We start from the raw sequence: 18,035 nt of genomic DNA, 5'->3' as shown, positions 1-18,035 counted from the left end.
TGAAGGACGCACTCTGAGGGACAGTATCTTCCAACCGTGGTGAAAATACTGGAGCTACTTCAGGCTTCCAGATAGATAGATATATAGATATTTTCCAGAACTGGTATCGACTCCAGAAGATTTGCCTTATCTTTCGTAGGTCACATTATCCCAGCTAGAGTACTGCTGCCCAACTGAGATTTCTCCTCTCCCTGTTAGGAATGGTGATGTCACCTTGGGGAGAAAGAAAATAGTTGGAAACTTAAGTTGTCTAAAATGTGTTTATTTCTTAAAGAGCAAGAGGTGGTCTTCGCTGCCTGCGGGAGTTGGGTAGAGTCAGTACCTGGGGCCACTGTGCTGGGCTGTTCAAGAGGGCAGGCAGAGGTTGCAGGTGGCTGTCTGGCTGAGAGCTTTGTGGCAGGTTGGGGAGCCTGGTTTTCTGTGAGCCAAATGGCCCAGAATGGAAGTAGCCTTGGTAACGTTCTTGCAAACTGCCGGAGGACCTTTGGGGCTGTGATATTCCCCGGGACAGAGCGGCTTGCACGCGCGGCGCTTCCTTTGGCTGCAAGGCCTGTGGAGGGTAGCTGATGGGGAAGACTCTTGAGCAGAGATTTCTGCTTGTCAGCGTTCTGTGCTCATTCACAGAATGAAGGCTGACATTCCTGACCATCAGGCCTGAGGTTCCTCAGGTCTGGTGTGACTTCCACGTCCAGGAAGAAGTCTGAGCCAGCATGGCGTGGCCAAGTGCGACTCCCGTAGGTGTGGAGTGCTGGGTCTTTGGCTGTTCGCTAAGCCAGGCTTACCTCATAAATGATTGACCTCCAGTTTGCGGGAATACCGTGACCTTTAAGCTTTAAGCTTTAATTTTAATTTTAATTTTTGCGATTTGTTTTTACCTCTTAATTTATTTTTTCCCATTACCTGTATGCTTTAATTTGATGACATAAATCTTAGAGGGCTTGAGTGGGTTTGCGGCTCAAATAACAGTTTAAATATAGCCATCAAAACATGGATGTGTCTAATCTTCAGCACAGTGGAGGTAGATTTCTACATAGCTGTCGTGTGATGAAGAAAAGCCCAGCCCTCTCTGTCGTACAACACAGTTCTGTTAGGAGGCCTCCCCCTGGAGCTAGGATATTCCAGATTTCCCTAACCTGTACCCCTGGGAAGAGGGGCTTGCCAAGCAGTGGAGCTTTGTGACCCCGGAGTCTCCTAGCTTATAGTATCACTCTCCAAATACCCGGGGGTTTGACCTCAAGATTTGAACCCCGAACATTATCTCATAGGAGCTCCCTTAGGAACTATTGAAATGCACGCAATTCTGATACTTCCCCCCTTTCCTCTTAGGTATTTTAATGAGATGTCTGCCCAAGGATTAAGACCTCGCACTGTGTCCAGCCCGATCCCTTACACACCGTCTCCGAGTTCAAGCAGGCCCATATCACCCGGTGAGTACACGGTCTCAGTTACCCTGTGAGTGATCTCTGGTACATTTAATAAGCCTCCCCGGATGTGTTCCCTTTTAGCATATAAAAATCTTGTAAGCAGAGGAAGAACAGTCATGTGTTTTTCAGATACATCAAAAACAAATCACCATTAAGCCTGAGTTTTAGCCTAAAATTTTTAGGCGTAAATGTTACAGTGCCAGCTGGTGTTTTTAAATTTTTTGTTGTTGTTGAAAAGGAATTTAACTCCAAAGATTCTTTTTAAAAAGACTGTCTCTGACTGATTTTAAGTTCCAGTGGATTGACAAAGCCTTGGACAGATGTCTCAGATGGATCGTAACCCATCTCCTGTGGGTTCTGTTATTAGGTTTTACATACATCTTTTCATTTTTGCCGTCAGAATAATTAACGTAGGCATCATCTTCCCCACTGAGGAAGCAGTGATTCAGAAGTTAAGTGGCTCTGGTCACAGGTCGAGGAAGGGGGCAAGGTGGACCGGTTCTTGCTTCCCAAGCTTGGGTTCTTTGCAGCACAAGCTGCCCCCTGACATTCCTGGTGACGACTGGTGAGCAGGACTGGGGCCTAGTAGGCAGGCCCTGCAAGAAGGAGTTGGCCTCGCTTTTGGCTTTGCTCCTGCATCTGGCTTGGGTCTTCAAGCCTTTCCCTCAAAGGCGTGCTTGTCTTCATCTGACCCTGAAAGCTCCCCGCCCCCCCCCAGGGTCTCTGGCTCAGAACCAGCACAGCATGGGGCTGTCAGGCCAGGAGGGCAAGTAAATGATCCAGCAAGGAAGAAAGAGGAAGCAGGGGCGGGGGACTAGCGAGGGGAATGGAGGGAGGAAAAGAAAAGGTAGCGAGCCAAAGGTTCGCATCTTGTGACTGAAGGGACAAGTCTGAGTTTTTTGTGCTTGCTGGTAAACAGATTTTAAACAGAGCTGGCGAGAGAGAGAGAGAGAGAGAGAAAGAGTGTGTGTGTGTGTGTGTGTGTGTGTGTGTGTGTGTGAGTGTGAGAATTTCACAGCAGAATAAAGCAAGGTGCCTGCTTGGAGGGATGGCGGCAGGAAAGGCTCTGTGGTTTTGGAGAGTAGAACAGCTGAGTGTTGGGGACCCTCTCACTTGGGCTGTTGGAACTGTGGAAAGTGCGGAAGACCCTTCAGGGGGCCAAGGGGAAATGCCCCGGCAGTGCACGTTGCCACAGACACACCGAGGTTAGGGTCCTTCCCGGTGCTATGCTGCTGTGACCTTTCTTTCTTTTTTTCTAAGAGGAGAAATCAAAAGAGCCCAGCACAAAGCAGGGCAACTTCTATCCAGTTCAGGCAGGGTAAAGAGCTGTTTGCAAACCGAAAGGGCTTCGCATCCTGGATCAGTACATGATCATCTCCCCTTGTTCTTGCCCCAAGGATGCTCTTACATCTGTGTCTCCCATTCTCTGGTGGCCTTTACATCTCTCTGAAAGCTCCCTTTCCCTGCTGCCTCAGTTTCCCCCAAATAGCACTCAGGGTCCATTACCATGATAAAGGTCTTCTTTGCCTTCTGAATTATTGATGTAAAGGAAGGCATGCATTAGGAAGAAGCAATATGGAGATGATGGTACTGATTCATATTCAGTATAATTTATTTAGCTTTCTGTTTGATTTATCTAAACCTAAAGAGGTCCTTAGAGGCATCTGTTTTCCAATTCATTAAGTCTAATGTTGAGGTCTTTGAATAGAGAAAAAGCAAAAGTCAGACCTTGGTTGGGAATATTAACTTCTCTTGTTACAGGTATTCTACAAAAATATCTTACTCTGTGTACATAATTTGAACTCTCACTGTCCCTGTCCCTGTATCGGGGACTTGCCTGTTAGACAACCTGTTTGCTTTTCCTTAAACTAAGAAATAAGTAACACCAGATTCTTTTTTTTCTTTCAGCCAGCCTAAGTGAGAAGAACATTTGTGTCTTATTTTAAGTTCTATAATATCATCAAAGTAGATTTTATCTTATTTGGCAGCAGAATTACTCCTAATCTAGTCCCTTATAGTCCTATACATAGTACATGAGCAAAACCTGAATTTTCAAATTTGCTTTTCAATTCAGTTTTTATTGGAGGAAGTGCTCAGTATTAAGAATATCTAATCACTTTCTTAGTGGAATTATGTTGTGTGTGTATATATATATATTATATATATAGTTTTCATTTCCATTTTAATCATTTTGGCTCGTTCCTTCGCTTGCCGTTTCTGATTAACATTGGCAGTCTTGCATTTCATCAAGTTGTTGAAATACTTTAAGTTCTCCTTCAGTTGAATTGAAAGACATATTTCCAAGAGCTTATCAAAGATCCTCCTCTTAATAATGTGTGGACTTACATGTGTGGGTTACCACAAGGAGAGAGTTACTTGTCAACAGCTAACCTTTCAGGTTGTCCATTGTTTTAAGCAGCCTATTAGCATATTTTGATGCTAATACTTCCAATTAGCCTATTTTGATGTGCCTAAATCACAGATGTGGAAAAACGAAGTTCAAAAGAGGGTCTGCACCCCACTAGCCACATCCGAGTGTACCCACTGCCCAGATCTTGGTTTCTAATTCCCTTCTCCAGTGAAGAGAACTGGGAACTTCTTGGAGAAATGGCTCTGTCTAGGGCACAGAGCAGGCAGGGGACAGGATGAACCTGGGAAATCTGGGAATGTTGCAGGGTAAGGCAGTGCTAAGAAAACAGCAAGACACCACAGAGGTGCCAACCAAAAGAGCTCCCAAAGGCCAAAGCTGGAACAATCTGAGCAACAGAAGAAATGATGTCATGTTAGATTATAACCCAAACAAAAAATAAATATCCGTGAGTTCATATGAATATAAATAAATAATGGAATAAATAAAGAAGGGAGAAGAGACAGATCTGTCCTTTGAAAGAATTCCAGAGAACTTACGTGGATACTCTGCTCTCAAGGAAGTAGAAATAACCCCTCATTCTGTCAGTGTGAGAGGACATAGGGTCTTCCTTCCAAAGAGAAGTGTAGAAAAGGGTTAAAAGAGTAACTTTACAATGGAGGAAATTGACAGACCTGGCCTCAGCCAGGCCATCAGGGTCCATGTCAACAATGGGGAGCCCTGTCAGTAGCACGTACCCTCAATGTGATGAAAATGGCACTTCGCCTCTGTGGACTTCTTCCAAAAAATCCATAACCCTGCCTAACCATGTGGAAACATCAGACAGATCGCAGCTGAGGGATAGTCTGTCTGTATAAGACCTGACTGATACACCCCAAATGTGATAAGCTCGTCAGAAACAAGAAAAAATGAGGAACTGCCGCAGCCAAGAGGTACCTAAGGATGCCTGATGATGAAATAGTAAGTGGCATCCAAATGGGATCCTGGAACAAAAAGGGACCTGAGTTAATAATAACGTATCAGTATTGGTTTATTAGTTGTTTTTTGTTTGTTTGTTTTTTTATGATTTTATTTATTTATTTGTCAGAGAGAGAGAGAGAGCACAAGCAGGGGGAGTGACAGGCAGAGGGAGAAGCAGGCTCCCCACTGAGCAGGGAGCCCGATGGGGAACTCGATCCCAAGGATCATGACCTGAGCCGAAGGCAGACGCTTACCCAACTGAGCCACCCAGGCGCCCCTTGGTTTATTTATTGCGACAAATGTATTATACTCACATAAGATGTTAATAATAAGGGAATCTGACCGTGGACCATACAGGAATCCTCTTTATTACTTTTGCCACTTTTCTGTAAACCTAACACTATTCTAAAATTAAAAGTTTATTTTTGAAGAAAACCACAGAAATAGGTGAGACGTTGCCTCGTCCTAGTAGATAAAAGGAGCAGAGCAAAGCCCTCCTGTCTGATCCTGAAGCAACTGCGATATTTGGAGGTCAAGTATAGGAAGAAAACCTGGCGAAGGAGACTGAGAATTGGAAGGAAAATCGGAATATGAGCTCATTGAAGTTAAGACAATGCCTTTCACCCAGAAGAGAGTCAGCTTTGTCCAAGGCTCTCCAGGGTCAAGTACAATGAGGGCTGGAGAAGGTTGTCACAGCCCGCAGCTCAGAAGCACCACTGACCTTGCAAGAGCGGTGCTGATGAAGTCATTGGGACGGAGCTGGATTAGGGAGATTTAAAGAGGAAATTGTGTCTGTAGTTAAAGTTTTGCAAAGACCATGGTCTTAGGTGTAACTTACAGAACTAAAATATCTTAAAATTATAATCTAAAATAAAAACTCTTAAAAGGAAGAAAATGTATCTGTCTTTAGTTTGGCTCTATATTTTTTTTCACTGGCAAAAAGATATAAAGAGAATTTGGGGACAGTCAGAAGGGTAGAAGCAGAAATAAAGTCATACAGAATCCTCCTATCCAAAGGTAGTGGTAATATTTTAGTGTTTCCGGATGCTTCATTTTCCTACCCTCTCCTCCTGCAATGTTCCTTTAGATAGTTGGTTTCATACCAGATTATACACTTTTGTACTTGCTTCATTTTGCTGAGTGGTTTTTGTCATGAATTTTTGTCATGAATTGCTTTTCATTAACCATCTTTTTTAAAGTTGCAGCCTTGAGCTTGTGGACAGCAGAACAAGTCTTACCATTTTCACTTTAGTTAATGCCTTTCTCTAGAGAGCAAGAGAAATTTATTGTAGCAATAGCTTTGAAGAATCGTATTACTTGATTTATTAGTGGACTCGTGTTTGGGGTTTGGCATTTTCAACCCAGTGATTTTTGGATTCTCATCCTGTATTGTGTTTGTGGGCCAGAGGGTCAGATGCATGATGATTAGAACTTAAGGGAAAACAAAAAGTACTAAGATACGGTCTGGCCTCTAAGAGCTTATCATCAACCACGGGGCCTGGGGAAGGGGCTGGAAGGGAAAATACAAGAGACTCTTTTTAAGAAACTTTGCAAGGCCAAGTGTAATAATTTCATGCAGAAAGTGAAATAGCCGAACTGCAGGACATCCACTCCATGGAGGGTTATATACTGTACTATTTCATTTCTAGAACATTCTCAAAGTGACAACATTATAGTGACAGGGAATGGGTCAGTCATTGCTGGGGCACAGGGTGAGAGGGAAGGTGTGACATATGGAAGGACTGACTCGGGTTCTTTTTTTGTGTGTGGTGATGGAGCAGTTTTGCGGCTGGTTGTGATGAGAGTTACTCGAATCTGCCCATGTGATCAGATAACTTTGGGCTGTGTACACACATACACATGGGAACAGTGCAGTAAACACTGATGAAGTCCACCTCGAGCCTATGCCTTCGTCACTAGTCGGGGACCTGTGTCGGTCTCCTGGCGTTGATCCTGTGCTGTGCTTCTGGAAGAACTCTTTGGTGGAACCTGTAGTGTGTTTGCAATTTCATGCAAGTGGTGAATGGTTTCAAAATGAAAAGTGGTAATTGAAAAGAAATCTCAGTAGTTTAAGAAGAGATTCAAATTCAAAGAAGAGAGAGAGCTACCAACTTAGAGCACTTTTGAGATGGGCTGTAAAGGAGCTTCATGAGCCGAAGCTTAATGAGGCTATCGTTGGCCAGGCACTCTGAGCATTTTGTGACATTTACTCATTTCATCCCCACAGCAACCTTGTGAGGCCACTTCAGTAATCTCATTTTACAGTTGATGGATCTGAAGTCCACTGTCACTCAGCACCAAGTTGCAGAACTAGAGCTAATATGGCTGTCGGCCCTGGGGTCTAGGCTGTTTGCCTCTTGAGGCTGATTGAGGTCCTGATTGACAGGGGAGAAAGTACAGAGAAGCCACCTCAGGCAAAGGGCATGGTATGAACTGAAGTAGAGGTCAGGATTAAGAGTGGTAGGGGTCACTATGGTTCTTACCACAGGCTGCCCTGAGGCCCTGCTCCCATAGATTCTGATATCATTTGATTTGGGCCTGAGTTTTAATACTGTGTGTTGAGAACCACTGACCTACAGTATAAGAGATAGTTTGGAGCCAAGTGCAGAGGCCTTTATAATAGCCAGAGAAGAGAATTTTTTTTTTTTTCTTCAGTTTAGGTAGACAGTAGGGAGTCTTTGAAGATTCTTGATTCATGTTTAACATATCAGTAGTTAACCTTGTAATACAAAATAGGCTGCATCTTTTTTTATTATCATGAACTTCTCTGTCTTGGGATAAGAATCCACTTTCATACCCTTTCTCTTAAATTTCATCACTTTCATAAGAAACAGAATTAGGGTTGTATTCATCAGAGCTGTATTAATAAAACCTCTTCTTTCCTTCTCCAGCTGAATGAAGTGCTTGTGGTCAAAACAAACACAGCCACTTAGTTGGACTTAGACTTTACTCCAAACCTTCATTTTGTAAATGGGAACCCCACATCCACAATTGAAATGGGAACATGCCAAATAGAAAGCACTGTTTGATAGTCAAATCAAGAAATGAAATAAATTCTTGACTTTAGATGTTGAGGGCACAGACAAATTCTGGGACATGACACATAAAGCTAGGCTTGGTGGCTGCATGTTTCAGCCATGGAATCCAAAAGAAAAGTATCCTTAATAGCTTAAAGAACTGTGCTCATTACTTCAATTGCCCTCCTTAATCCCTGTTTTCCCATCCCCCCCACTCACCTCTTCTCCAGCAGCCCTCAATGTTTCCTATAGTTAGAGTCTCTTATGATTTGTCTCCTTCTCTGTTTTTGTCTTATTTTTCCTTCCCTTCCCCTATGTTCATCTGTTTTGTTTCTCATATTCCACATATGCATGAAATCATGGTATTTGTCTTTCGTGGACTGATTTATTTCACTTAGCATGATAACCTCTAGTTCCATCCATATTGTTGCAAAAGGCAAGATTTCATTCTTTTTGATGGCTTAGTAATATTTGTGTGTGTGTGTGTGTATGTGTGTGTGTGTGTACCACATCTTTTTATCTATTCATTTGTTGACGGACATCTGGGCTCTTTCCATAGTTTGACTACTGTTGATAATGGTGTTATGAACATTTGGGTGCCCTGTGCGCCTTCAAATCACCATGTTTGTATCTGTTGGGTAAATACCTAGTAGTGCAGTTGCTGGGTCGTAGTGTAGTTCTTGACTTGAGGAACCTCCATACTGTTTTCCAGAGTACATTCCCAGTTTGCATTCCCAGGAACAGTGTTAGAGGGTTCTCCTTTCTCCATATTCTCGCCAACGTCCATTGTTTCCTGAGTTGTCAGTTTTAGCCATTCTGACCAGCGTGGGGTGGTATCATTGTAGTTTTGATTTTTATCTCCCTGATTCCGAGTGATGTTGAGCTTTTTTTCATGTGTCTGCTGGCCATTTGTATGTCTTCTTTGGAAAAATGTCTGTTCATGTCTTCTGCCCATTTCTTGACTGGATTTTTTGGGGGGTTTTTTGGGTGTTGAGTTCAGTTTAGGTGGTTTATACATCTTGGCTATTTTGGATTATGTTGCATGATGTTGAGCATCTTTTCTTACGCCTGTTGACTATTTGTAGGTCTTTGGAGACATGTCTATTCAAGTCCTTTGCCCACTTTTTAATTGGGTTATTTGTTATTGAACCTTAGGAGGAGTTCCTTATGTATTTTGAATACTAATCCCTTATCTGATGTATGGTTTGTAAATATTTTCTCATATTCCCTGGGTTATCCTTTTGTTGATTATTTCCCTTGCTTTGGAAGCTTTGGGGTTTGACAGACTTCCATTTGTCTAGTTTCTGCTTTTGTGACTGTGTCACATCTGAAAAATCATTGCTAAGACCAATGTCATGAAACTGTTTCTCTGTGTTTTCTTCGAAGAGCTTATAGTTCTAGGTCTTACATTTGAGTTGATTTTGTATAGGGTATAAGACAGGGGTCCATGTTCTTTTGCATGTGGATATCCACTTTTCTCAGTACTGTTTGTTGAAGAGGCTGCCCTTTCCCCATTATGTATTCTTGGCACCTTTGTTGAAGATTACTTTACTGTTTATGTGTGGACCTATTTCTGGGCTCTCTGTTCTGTTCTAGGACTTGACTTTTACATTCCCTTTCATCTAGGAGACCATTTGGTGAGCTCACCAGTCTTATCTATGTTCATTTTTGTTGGTGATTGAGAACTTCTGCATTTTAAAGTCTTCTGGATGGTTAAAGACACCAGAGAATGGAGTTTGACATCATACTTGCCATGGTTATATTTCAGGTCTATCATACGCAAGTCACACAGTTGGTTTCACGCCACCAACTTCACTGACTAGAGCCGGAATGTCTTACTACAATTCCCCGGGTCTTCATGTGCAGCACATGGGAGCATCCCATGGCATCACAGTAAGTATCCAGAGGGGAGGAAGCCGCACTGGACTCTGTTGGTGGTGGCAGCAGCTCCTCCTCAAGAGACCAGGGGTGATGCCCTTAGACCTTGCCCTTTCTTCTCCCTCCCACCATCAGTTCACCTTCAAACTATAGCGACTTCCATCAATTTGATGCCAAATTCTGGTTTGGAAACTAAAATCCTTCCCAGGAGACAAAACTTCAGCTTCACTTTCTGTGAAAAATGACGCTTTGTGAAATGTAATTTGAACTCTGGCCAGTGCCTTAATTAAACCCCGGCCAGCTCTTTGCCATAACGAATAGTTGCTGGTTGCCACAATGTCTAAAATATTTATTGTCTGCATCTTCACAGTTCACTCAGTATTCTTCTTGAAACTAGCCTTATTTCTGGTTTCACTCCAAATTTTCTCTCCTGGAATTAGAAGGAGCCTTAAGTGTGTTTGGTTCAGACTTCACTCAGGGGAGTTTTTTCTTTAGAGCTGGTTAGTAGGTTGACTAATAGAATAGTCAGAAATGTAGCTAACAGGGGATTGAGAATAGGAGAGAAGTGAGGGTATTTCTGATAATGGAATCCTTAAAGCCTCTTATTCTACGAAAGCAGGAGGTATCTGGATTTTGGGTTTTGTTGGTTTGCTGGGTTTTATGTAAAAGACACATTTGGTTGAGCTGCATCTTTCAGGATGTTGACCACTTACCTGAGTGGTGGAAGGAACCTGGGGACATACAGTGGACGGAAAAGATTAGAGCGGAGGATGAGACAGCTGTTTCTTAATTCTAGGACTGTCCCATCGAAGGACCAAGTCCAGTAGTTTGGTCAGTGCACGTTTTGGGGTAATCTTGTATGGCTTTTTCAAAGGTAAAGGTGCAAATTCCACCTTGTTGAAGTTTTCATTAGTAGTTCAGAAACCAATAGGGGTAGACAAGGAGCTCTCTAGTTTCTTGTCTCTGTCGCTCCCCTTTCTCACCGTCCCCGGCTTATCAGGCTGTTAGAAATGAGCCTCTGGACCCAGACTGACCTGTTCTTCTGTCCCCTCTACAGAGGCCTTCACCGCGGAGAAGCAACAGTCCTGACAAATTCAAGCGGCCCACGCCGCCTCCGTCTCCCAACACACAGACCCCGGTCCAGCCCCCTCCGCCTCCGCCTCCGCCCCCTATGCAGCCCGCGGCCCCGTCAGCAGCCACCTCGCAGCCCGCCCCTTCGCAACACCCGGCGCACCCCTCCTCCCAGCCTTAATGCATGTGCTTAGTCCGCATCTCATGTTGGGACTCGTACAGCGGAGCCGTCTACTCAACGCCAAAGGCTTCTTCCCCTGGCATTTTTGGATCTGACTGATTTGCACTGAGGTTATCTAGGCTTCACTATTAATTGTGTTGTAAGTGTTTGTCGGAAGCGCAGCCAGTGTTGTGGGTCTACAACACTAAACAGACGACTTTTTCCATCAGTGTTTTACTTGAATCTACATGTACGTCCATTCCCTGGCTGGAACATTTGCTATTCAATATTTGGTAATTCAGCAGCAGTGTGCAATTTTTGCTTGGCCCCAGAGCTTCATTTTCCTGGCTTTTAGGTTTGTAAAATAAAAAGGGATATCTTTTTTATATTTTTTTTTCATGAATTTGCAGAAAATTACTGAGCTGTTACCTCTCCTCCCCATCCCCATTATAATGGTGTTTACCAAACATACCAATAATTCAGCACTACAGTTCAGACCTTTGAAAATCTAGCTTTCGGTGTAGAATGGAAAGTTAGATGCACCAGTGCCCAAGACAATATACTCTTTAATAGAGCTTTCTACAGATACACTTTTTATAGGTTACTTTCAGTATCTGTCAACATCCATTTCTTTTGTGAAACAGACTAAAAGTAATGGGTCACATGGCTGTACCTTTTCCACATACACGTGGGATGGATAATTAGTGTATATTAAGGTGTGCTTATCTTTAGTGTTAACCTACCCAGACGGGCCCTCCAACACGAGTCAATAAATGTTGTCCTGCCCACCAGTGGTTTTGACGGCGGATTAGAACACACTCTTGGATATCTGCTGCAGAAAGCAATGTGATTGTAACAAAAACAGCTATTTTCCCCTTTCCATTCTTCATGTTCCCCTAAGATAGAGTTTGAACAAATATTTTAAAGGTGCAAAATACTATTAGAAAGTACTATTTGAAATGAACATTATAGGAATATCATGGCCTAATGGCCACAGAATCCTTTATTGCTTGGCAGAAAAGACCAGAGGTGAGCGGAAAGGAGCCCCTTAGCCCGAGCGTTCGTGCTGCCCAGTATCAGCAAATGCGGTGTACAAACAAGTATACTCTGAATACATCATTTCCATTCATTTAGCACAAATAAATCGTTTGGTTTCACTTGGAAGTGGAACACTGTGAGTCACTCTTTTCTTAATACTTGCAACATCTTTATTTTTGCTTTTCAGCAGTAACTGTTTTGTACTTTGGTAGTAAAGTGATTTTTACCACCTGTGTTTGCATATTTATATATGCTGTGGACAAAAATAACTTACTAGAGAATGTATATTTTATGATGAGAATGTGTATCTGTTGGATATAATCAGAGAACTGAAAATTAATTTATCAGTAATTTTTAAGAGTCCATGTTTTGTGACACCCATCTCTAATAGCTAGCTCTTTATTGAACACACTCCTAAAAATAAGGAACCGTGACATTGTAGATATTTGATAGTGTACAGTATAGAAACTTCCGTTTTTGCCTTCGAATGCGTATTTAAAAATTACAGAATGAAGCAAGTCTTGTCGGAAAATAGTGTTTGATTAGCATTTTAAGAACTTGAGAGTAAAAGCAACAATAGGATTTTTCACCTCTTCCTGCTTCCACCCCTAACTCCCCAATTGGTCGATCTAAATTTTATTTATAATCTGTATGTAATATACATAATCATAGTACAGTTCTCAAATAAGGGGAAGAAGTGTGGCCTTTCATTATTGAGGCTTTAGGTTTTTAATTTGATCAGACAGGGTCCTGGCAAACCCAGGGACCTCACCAACAGCCTGTTGCCCCTCCTGGTACATTGCCATTCCGAGGAATTCTGAGAGGAGGCAAACCCATTTTGCCTTCATGGTACAGTTCTTGTTTTTTTTCATAGGAGAAGTACGGTCTATGTTTACAAAACTCTTTTTCAGTGCTGTCGGATAGTGGCTTGCACGCAGCCAAGATCGTCCATAACGCAACAAGCTTCCCTTCGCTTCCTGCCAATAGTGTTACCTCCCGAAAGCACAAAAGTCGTGACATTGCCATATGGTGAATGAAAAAGCACTTGGTGTGAGCAAACCATTGCTGACAATTGCCTTTTAGAAACAGGTTCTTGACTTTCAGACTTTGCAGAAATGGAGTGCTGGTTCCCCCAGACTTGTCATTTCATTTCAAAATAAAACACAGCTCCTTCAGACAGCACTTTGTCGACATAAATGAGTTGCCCCTCCCTGCAGACATTCAGAATTGGATCGAACAAACACTACTCTTTAGAATTTATGCTGTTTCAGGTTCTTCTCAAGTGGTTTCTGACCCCGGGTGCCACCCGTCACGCACGGGCAGTACACGTGCCAGGGACCCATCAGATTCAGACCCCAGCCCATGGAGGCAGGAGTCCCTTCACCCACGGGAAGCTGACTTACCACGGGTGCTTCTCAGTGGGGGCTGAATATGGTTCCTGCCATTCTTGTGGCCCACAAGCCCAGAGGCACCCTGGAGTGATTCCCTGAAGGCCTCTGTCCAGTCAGGAGCTGGCCCGAGGGCAGGCGGACGCACCAGGAGCTTCTAGGAGCTTCCTTTCCCTGTCTTGTGGACAGAGACCCTTGGCTACCACTGTGCTGCTAATAGGATAAGTACTCTGTTGCCAGATTACCATGCCTTTTATATAAAACCAAATTAACTTCTCTAAAACCTGACACCTCTGGGCTCTGAACTGCTTTCTCTCATCAAGCGTGCTGGCATTCTGGACAGAATTCTAAAAATTTGGCAGATGGTGGAAGTATTGGAAGATTTAATTTAACTTGCTCCTTGTTAATTGAAAGAAGTTTTAAATTCTGAGCTCCTGAGATACTGACTACAACCATGGGATGAATGTGTGACCAGAATGTGGCTTTGGCACCAAGTGCTGCTGTCCCTTGGTAATTGGCTTCTAACTGATTTGACCAGAGATCATTGATAATGTGAATTTTTGTTAACTGTTCAATTGTAGGAAAATAGACTATGTATCGCCCTATGTTAGGTAGACATGAACTTCTCCTGCACGAAGCCTTGCTTATAGAGGAAGCCCAATAAGGCAAGAAAAAGCGTAGTAACTTGTGCTTCGAGAGCACAATCTTTTTCTTACCAGTACGGAAGAATCGTTTCTATGTAACTTGATCTTCTGTCTAGTACTTGTCTTATAGGTAACCAACACTGAAAACTTTGTAGTGGTAACTACCAAAGAAATACATAGTAAAAACAACCTTTTATTTCCAAATTTATTAAAGAGCCAGCCATTGACGCTGCTACACGAGTTCCATGCTCGAGAGCCATTGTAAGATTAAGGGGTTTTTAGGTTTTCGTTTCTGGTTTCTTGTTTTCTCTTTTCTACCTTTTTCTTAAACACACACACAGCTGTTAGCATGACACTATGGGGAGCATTTTCCAGAATGCTTGGCATCGTGGTTAACAGCCTGGCCCCGGGTGCCTCTCCCGAGGCAGTGGGAGGAAGCCTATGTTCAGGATAGCGTGGGCGCCGTGTGTGTGTGTGTGTGTGTATGTGTGCATTCATGCCTTAACTCGGGTTACTGCTCAACTTCACTTCTTGACTTGGTCTGCACCGTCATCGAGATTGTAGTGTACATCTTGATCTGAACTTCATCTTGGCAAAAACAAAGTTGCAGGCACATCAGTTTAAGAACGCATTCCTCTGGAAGAGGTTTGGATCAGGTTGACCCTGAGCCGTTGGACCTTTATTTGGAACTCAGCATGGAAAGCAAAAGTGGACTGTCAAGTGGAAAGACATCAACAAGGAAGAGAGGAGAGCCAAGTGCTAGCATGTCTTTGCCTCTGCATCTCCGTGCACACTGTATGTTCATGGTTAGCTTGTTTACAACTTGACTAGGTTGGAGTTCTGGTAATAGTGGCAATCTTGACATTCTTGGTCAGAGTTTAGAGAGATGTAAGACTTCCAATTAATTTCTTATTTACTTCTTTATGTTGATTAGTCTTTGATACATGTGCTGAATCAGAAACCTAAATAAAGATAATTTTTTAAAATGCACCTCTTGAGCCTTAAAACCTCTCTCTTTCTGGTCTTTGGGTCAGAAAATTGAACATTGTTTCCCTGTTGCTTCTGATGGGCATCTGACTTTGATTCTAATCCTACAGGCTGCCTTAGAAAGTATATGTAAGGACTTAGAAAGTAAACGTAGCAGGAGGGGCTAGGACTGTTCTGTCTCATAAACAGGGTGCCCGTTACCTGGATGTATTGAATTTTTGAAAAGTCACTGAGCCGTATGTTTATAATTTGTGCACTGTTCCAAGTCCGGGTTGTATTTCAATTTAAAACCATAAACCTAGGAGATTATGAAAACTGACATTTCCCAAAATATATTACATATAAACAAGTGTGCGTGTTTACACATATGTGCATACACACGCTTGTGCACACACATACTTGGGCTTTGGGTCTGACCTCCACTATGTTTGTGGGCTTACGCTTGATGCCCATCTCTGTGGTTTCCCTCTCTCTCCTTTGTAGGAAGCACGGCTCCAGAATCTTCCAGATTTGTGTACCAGCTCTTTAAATGAGCTGGCTCCTTAGTCCATCTGGAAATCCAGTTCCTTCCCTGTGAGACAGGTTATCTGCCTTGCTAAAATGAGAAACCGGGAGATGGAAGCCTCAAGTGCAGCCCTTCCACGGGAAGGTACACACTCCTCCCACATGCGTTCATTTGGGAAGAAACACAATGGGTATTTGGGGAGACGTGTTATGCATGTTCGGGGGCTGTATTGTTGGTCAGCTGCACTTTCGTAAGCCCTTAGCATTGGGTGGGGAGGAGCACGGTACTGAGCAGGATCTGTCTTTGGAGCATCATCTTCAAGAACCTGGTTCTGATACAGTCTCATGGGGGCAGTTGTTGAATCTAGGCCCTTTTCTGTATAAAAGCATTAAATGGACTTTGACCCTTGACCTCACTCCAGCTTAAGCCAGATTACATGTTCACTATGGGCTAATGAAAGATTTTAGTTTGGCTTTTGATCAAGGCCTCTCTACTCCTGACAGCTACTAGGTTTTAGTGGAAAATGTGGCCCAAGTAATGGCCCAGGATCTCTGAATTCAAGTCTTGGCCCCTTTGGCCAGCCTCAGTGTTCTAACCTGGGGATAGCCATTTTAATTTCAGGTAGAGTGTGATGAAAACACGATTGAAACAAAGTGCTTTAACAACAAGTAAAGTCTACACTACCTGTGTACTTCTTTTCTTCTTTTAATACATTTTAGAGGCAGTGTGTCCACCAAGTCTACCTAAAATCGAAACTGTTGATGGAAATTTTGTGTTTATGTAAATAAAACTCTATGTAAATCTGGGTCTTTTTTTCTTTTGAAGGTTTTATTTATTTGAGAGAGAGCAAGAGAGCACAAGCAGGGGCAGAGGGAGAGAGAGTGGGAGAATCAGGCTCCCAGCTGAGTATGTTTGAGCCTAGGACCCTGAGATCATGACCCAGGCCAAAGGCAGACACTTTAACCAACAGAGCCACCCAGGCACCCCAGGGACTTTGTTTTAATGTTTATTTAACTTAAAAACTCATAGAAATAGTTGTATTCAGTCACTGATATCTAAGCCAGACCCAAACTTCGTAACATTCTCTAGAAATAGAGGAAGAAGGCAGTGTGTGTCTAATTTTTCATGTCTGATTTTTAAGGTTTTGTGTCTAATTTTTATTACAACAGAAAATTGGATTCCTGACCCTCAAACTTCTGATATCCCTAATTCCATATTACAATGAATGCTATTGAACTAAATACATCGAGAGCTTTTTCTGAAGATTGTATTTTCTGATACCCTATGCATGATTTAGTGCAACTTTAAGATTACTAATTATCCCCAGAAGGAATCTTATTAATTACTTAAAAATTTTTTTAATTAAAAAAAATTTTTTTTTAAAGATTTTCTCCATTTATTGGAGAGAGAACACACTTAAGAGCAGGGGGAGGGGCAAAGGAAGAGGGAGAAACAGACTCGCCACTGAGCAGGGAACCCCATGCAGGGCTCCATCCCAGCACCCCGAAACCACAACCCAATGGCAGACGCCCAACCTACCGAGCCACCCAGGCGGCCCCCCAATTTTTTTCTTCTTAAAAAGAAAGCCAGACTCAGAAGTGAAATGGATGACAGAATTAGTAGACAGCGATGAGAAAACTTCCTCCATGTGTTCAAAAACGCAGAAGAAGGTGTGAGCGTGACGAGAAAAACAAAATATAAAATAGACCCAGATTGAACATCTAGAGACAAAAAAAAAAACTAATGTCTGAAATTTAAAACATCGGGCTCTCTGCTCAGTGGGGAGCCTGCTTCCTCCCCTCTCTCTCTGCCTGCCTCTCTGCCTACTTGTGATCTGTCTGTCAAATAAATAAATAAAAATCTTAAAATAAAAAAAAAAAAAGTTGACCACTGAACGGTGTGCAGGTGAGTCTGTTGGCCTTGTGGGGTGTCCCTGAGGAGTCATTTAGAAGTGCCTCAGAATTGTCCCACCAGAGGGCAGGAATGCAGGGACTTGGCTTCACCAACTCCTTTCATCTGTTGGCTAAAGGTGCCCTGGGAGAGAACCACCCCCACATTTGAATTTTCTGGGTTGTGCCAGAGGCTTTCTCAAAAGCCTGAGGCATAAGGGACCCCTCATGGATGTGGTGAAACTAGGCGGCTGAGAGGCTGGGGGGCCTCGCATTGGTGGCCTCTGAGTACAACACCTGTCACCATTGGCTGGTTTAGCCCGGAATTCGCACGAAAACAAAGGGGGGGGGGTGGATTTCCCAGGAGTTGAGAAATGCAATGTGTTTTATTTACCTCTTTTTCCTCCAGCTTTCTGGAGAAATGATCAACACACACAGTGTGTGTCACATGCACAGTGTACTGATTTGGTAATGCCTCTATGCTGTAGAATGATTGCCGGGGTACGGGAGGTGAGCATATCCACCTCATGTAGTTGAGATTTCTAGTACTTTCTACCTCCAAAGGAGGGAAATTTCTCTTTTACAAAGATCCAGAGTCCTGATTTCTCTTGGCAAATAATGTCACGGCAGGGCCTCCTCCCTCTACCGCACAGGCAGAGGGGCTGAGCAGGCCCCTGGGTGGAGGGCAGGGAACAGCATGCCCTCC

General features: G+C 43.1%; 1 protein-coding gene across 1 annotated transcript in view; it reads left to right on the top strand.

Annotated features, from left to right (window-relative positions):
- The window catches only part of CCDC6 (coiled-coil domain containing 6), a 105,285-nt gene extending 90,347 nt beyond the window's left edge, over positions 1 to 14,938 (top strand). Inside the window, exons 7-9 of the mRNA XM_059397459.1 lie at positions 1,327 to 1,427; positions 9,538 to 9,662; positions 10,705 to 14,938. Of these exons, the coding sequence (XP_059253442.1) occupies positions 1,327 to 1,427; positions 9,538 to 9,662; positions 10,705 to 10,899 (421 nt within the window). The 3' untranslated portion in view covers positions 10,900 to 14,938. The remainder of the gene's footprint in view (positions 1 to 1,326; positions 1,428 to 9,537; positions 9,663 to 10,704) is intronic.
- Positions 14,939 to 18,035: the final 3,097 nt, after the last annotated feature.

The sequence above is a fragment of the Mustela nigripes genome, chromosome 4 (assembly GCF_022355385.1).
Source record: "Mustela nigripes isolate SB6536 chromosome 4, MUSNIG.SB6536, whole genome shotgun sequence".
Classification (NCBI taxonomy): domain Eukaryota; kingdom Metazoa; phylum Chordata; class Mammalia; order Carnivora; family Mustelidae; genus Mustela; species Mustela nigripes.
Note: the sequence above shows the minus strand (reverse complement) of the source record. Positions and strands in the feature narration are given on the sequence as shown.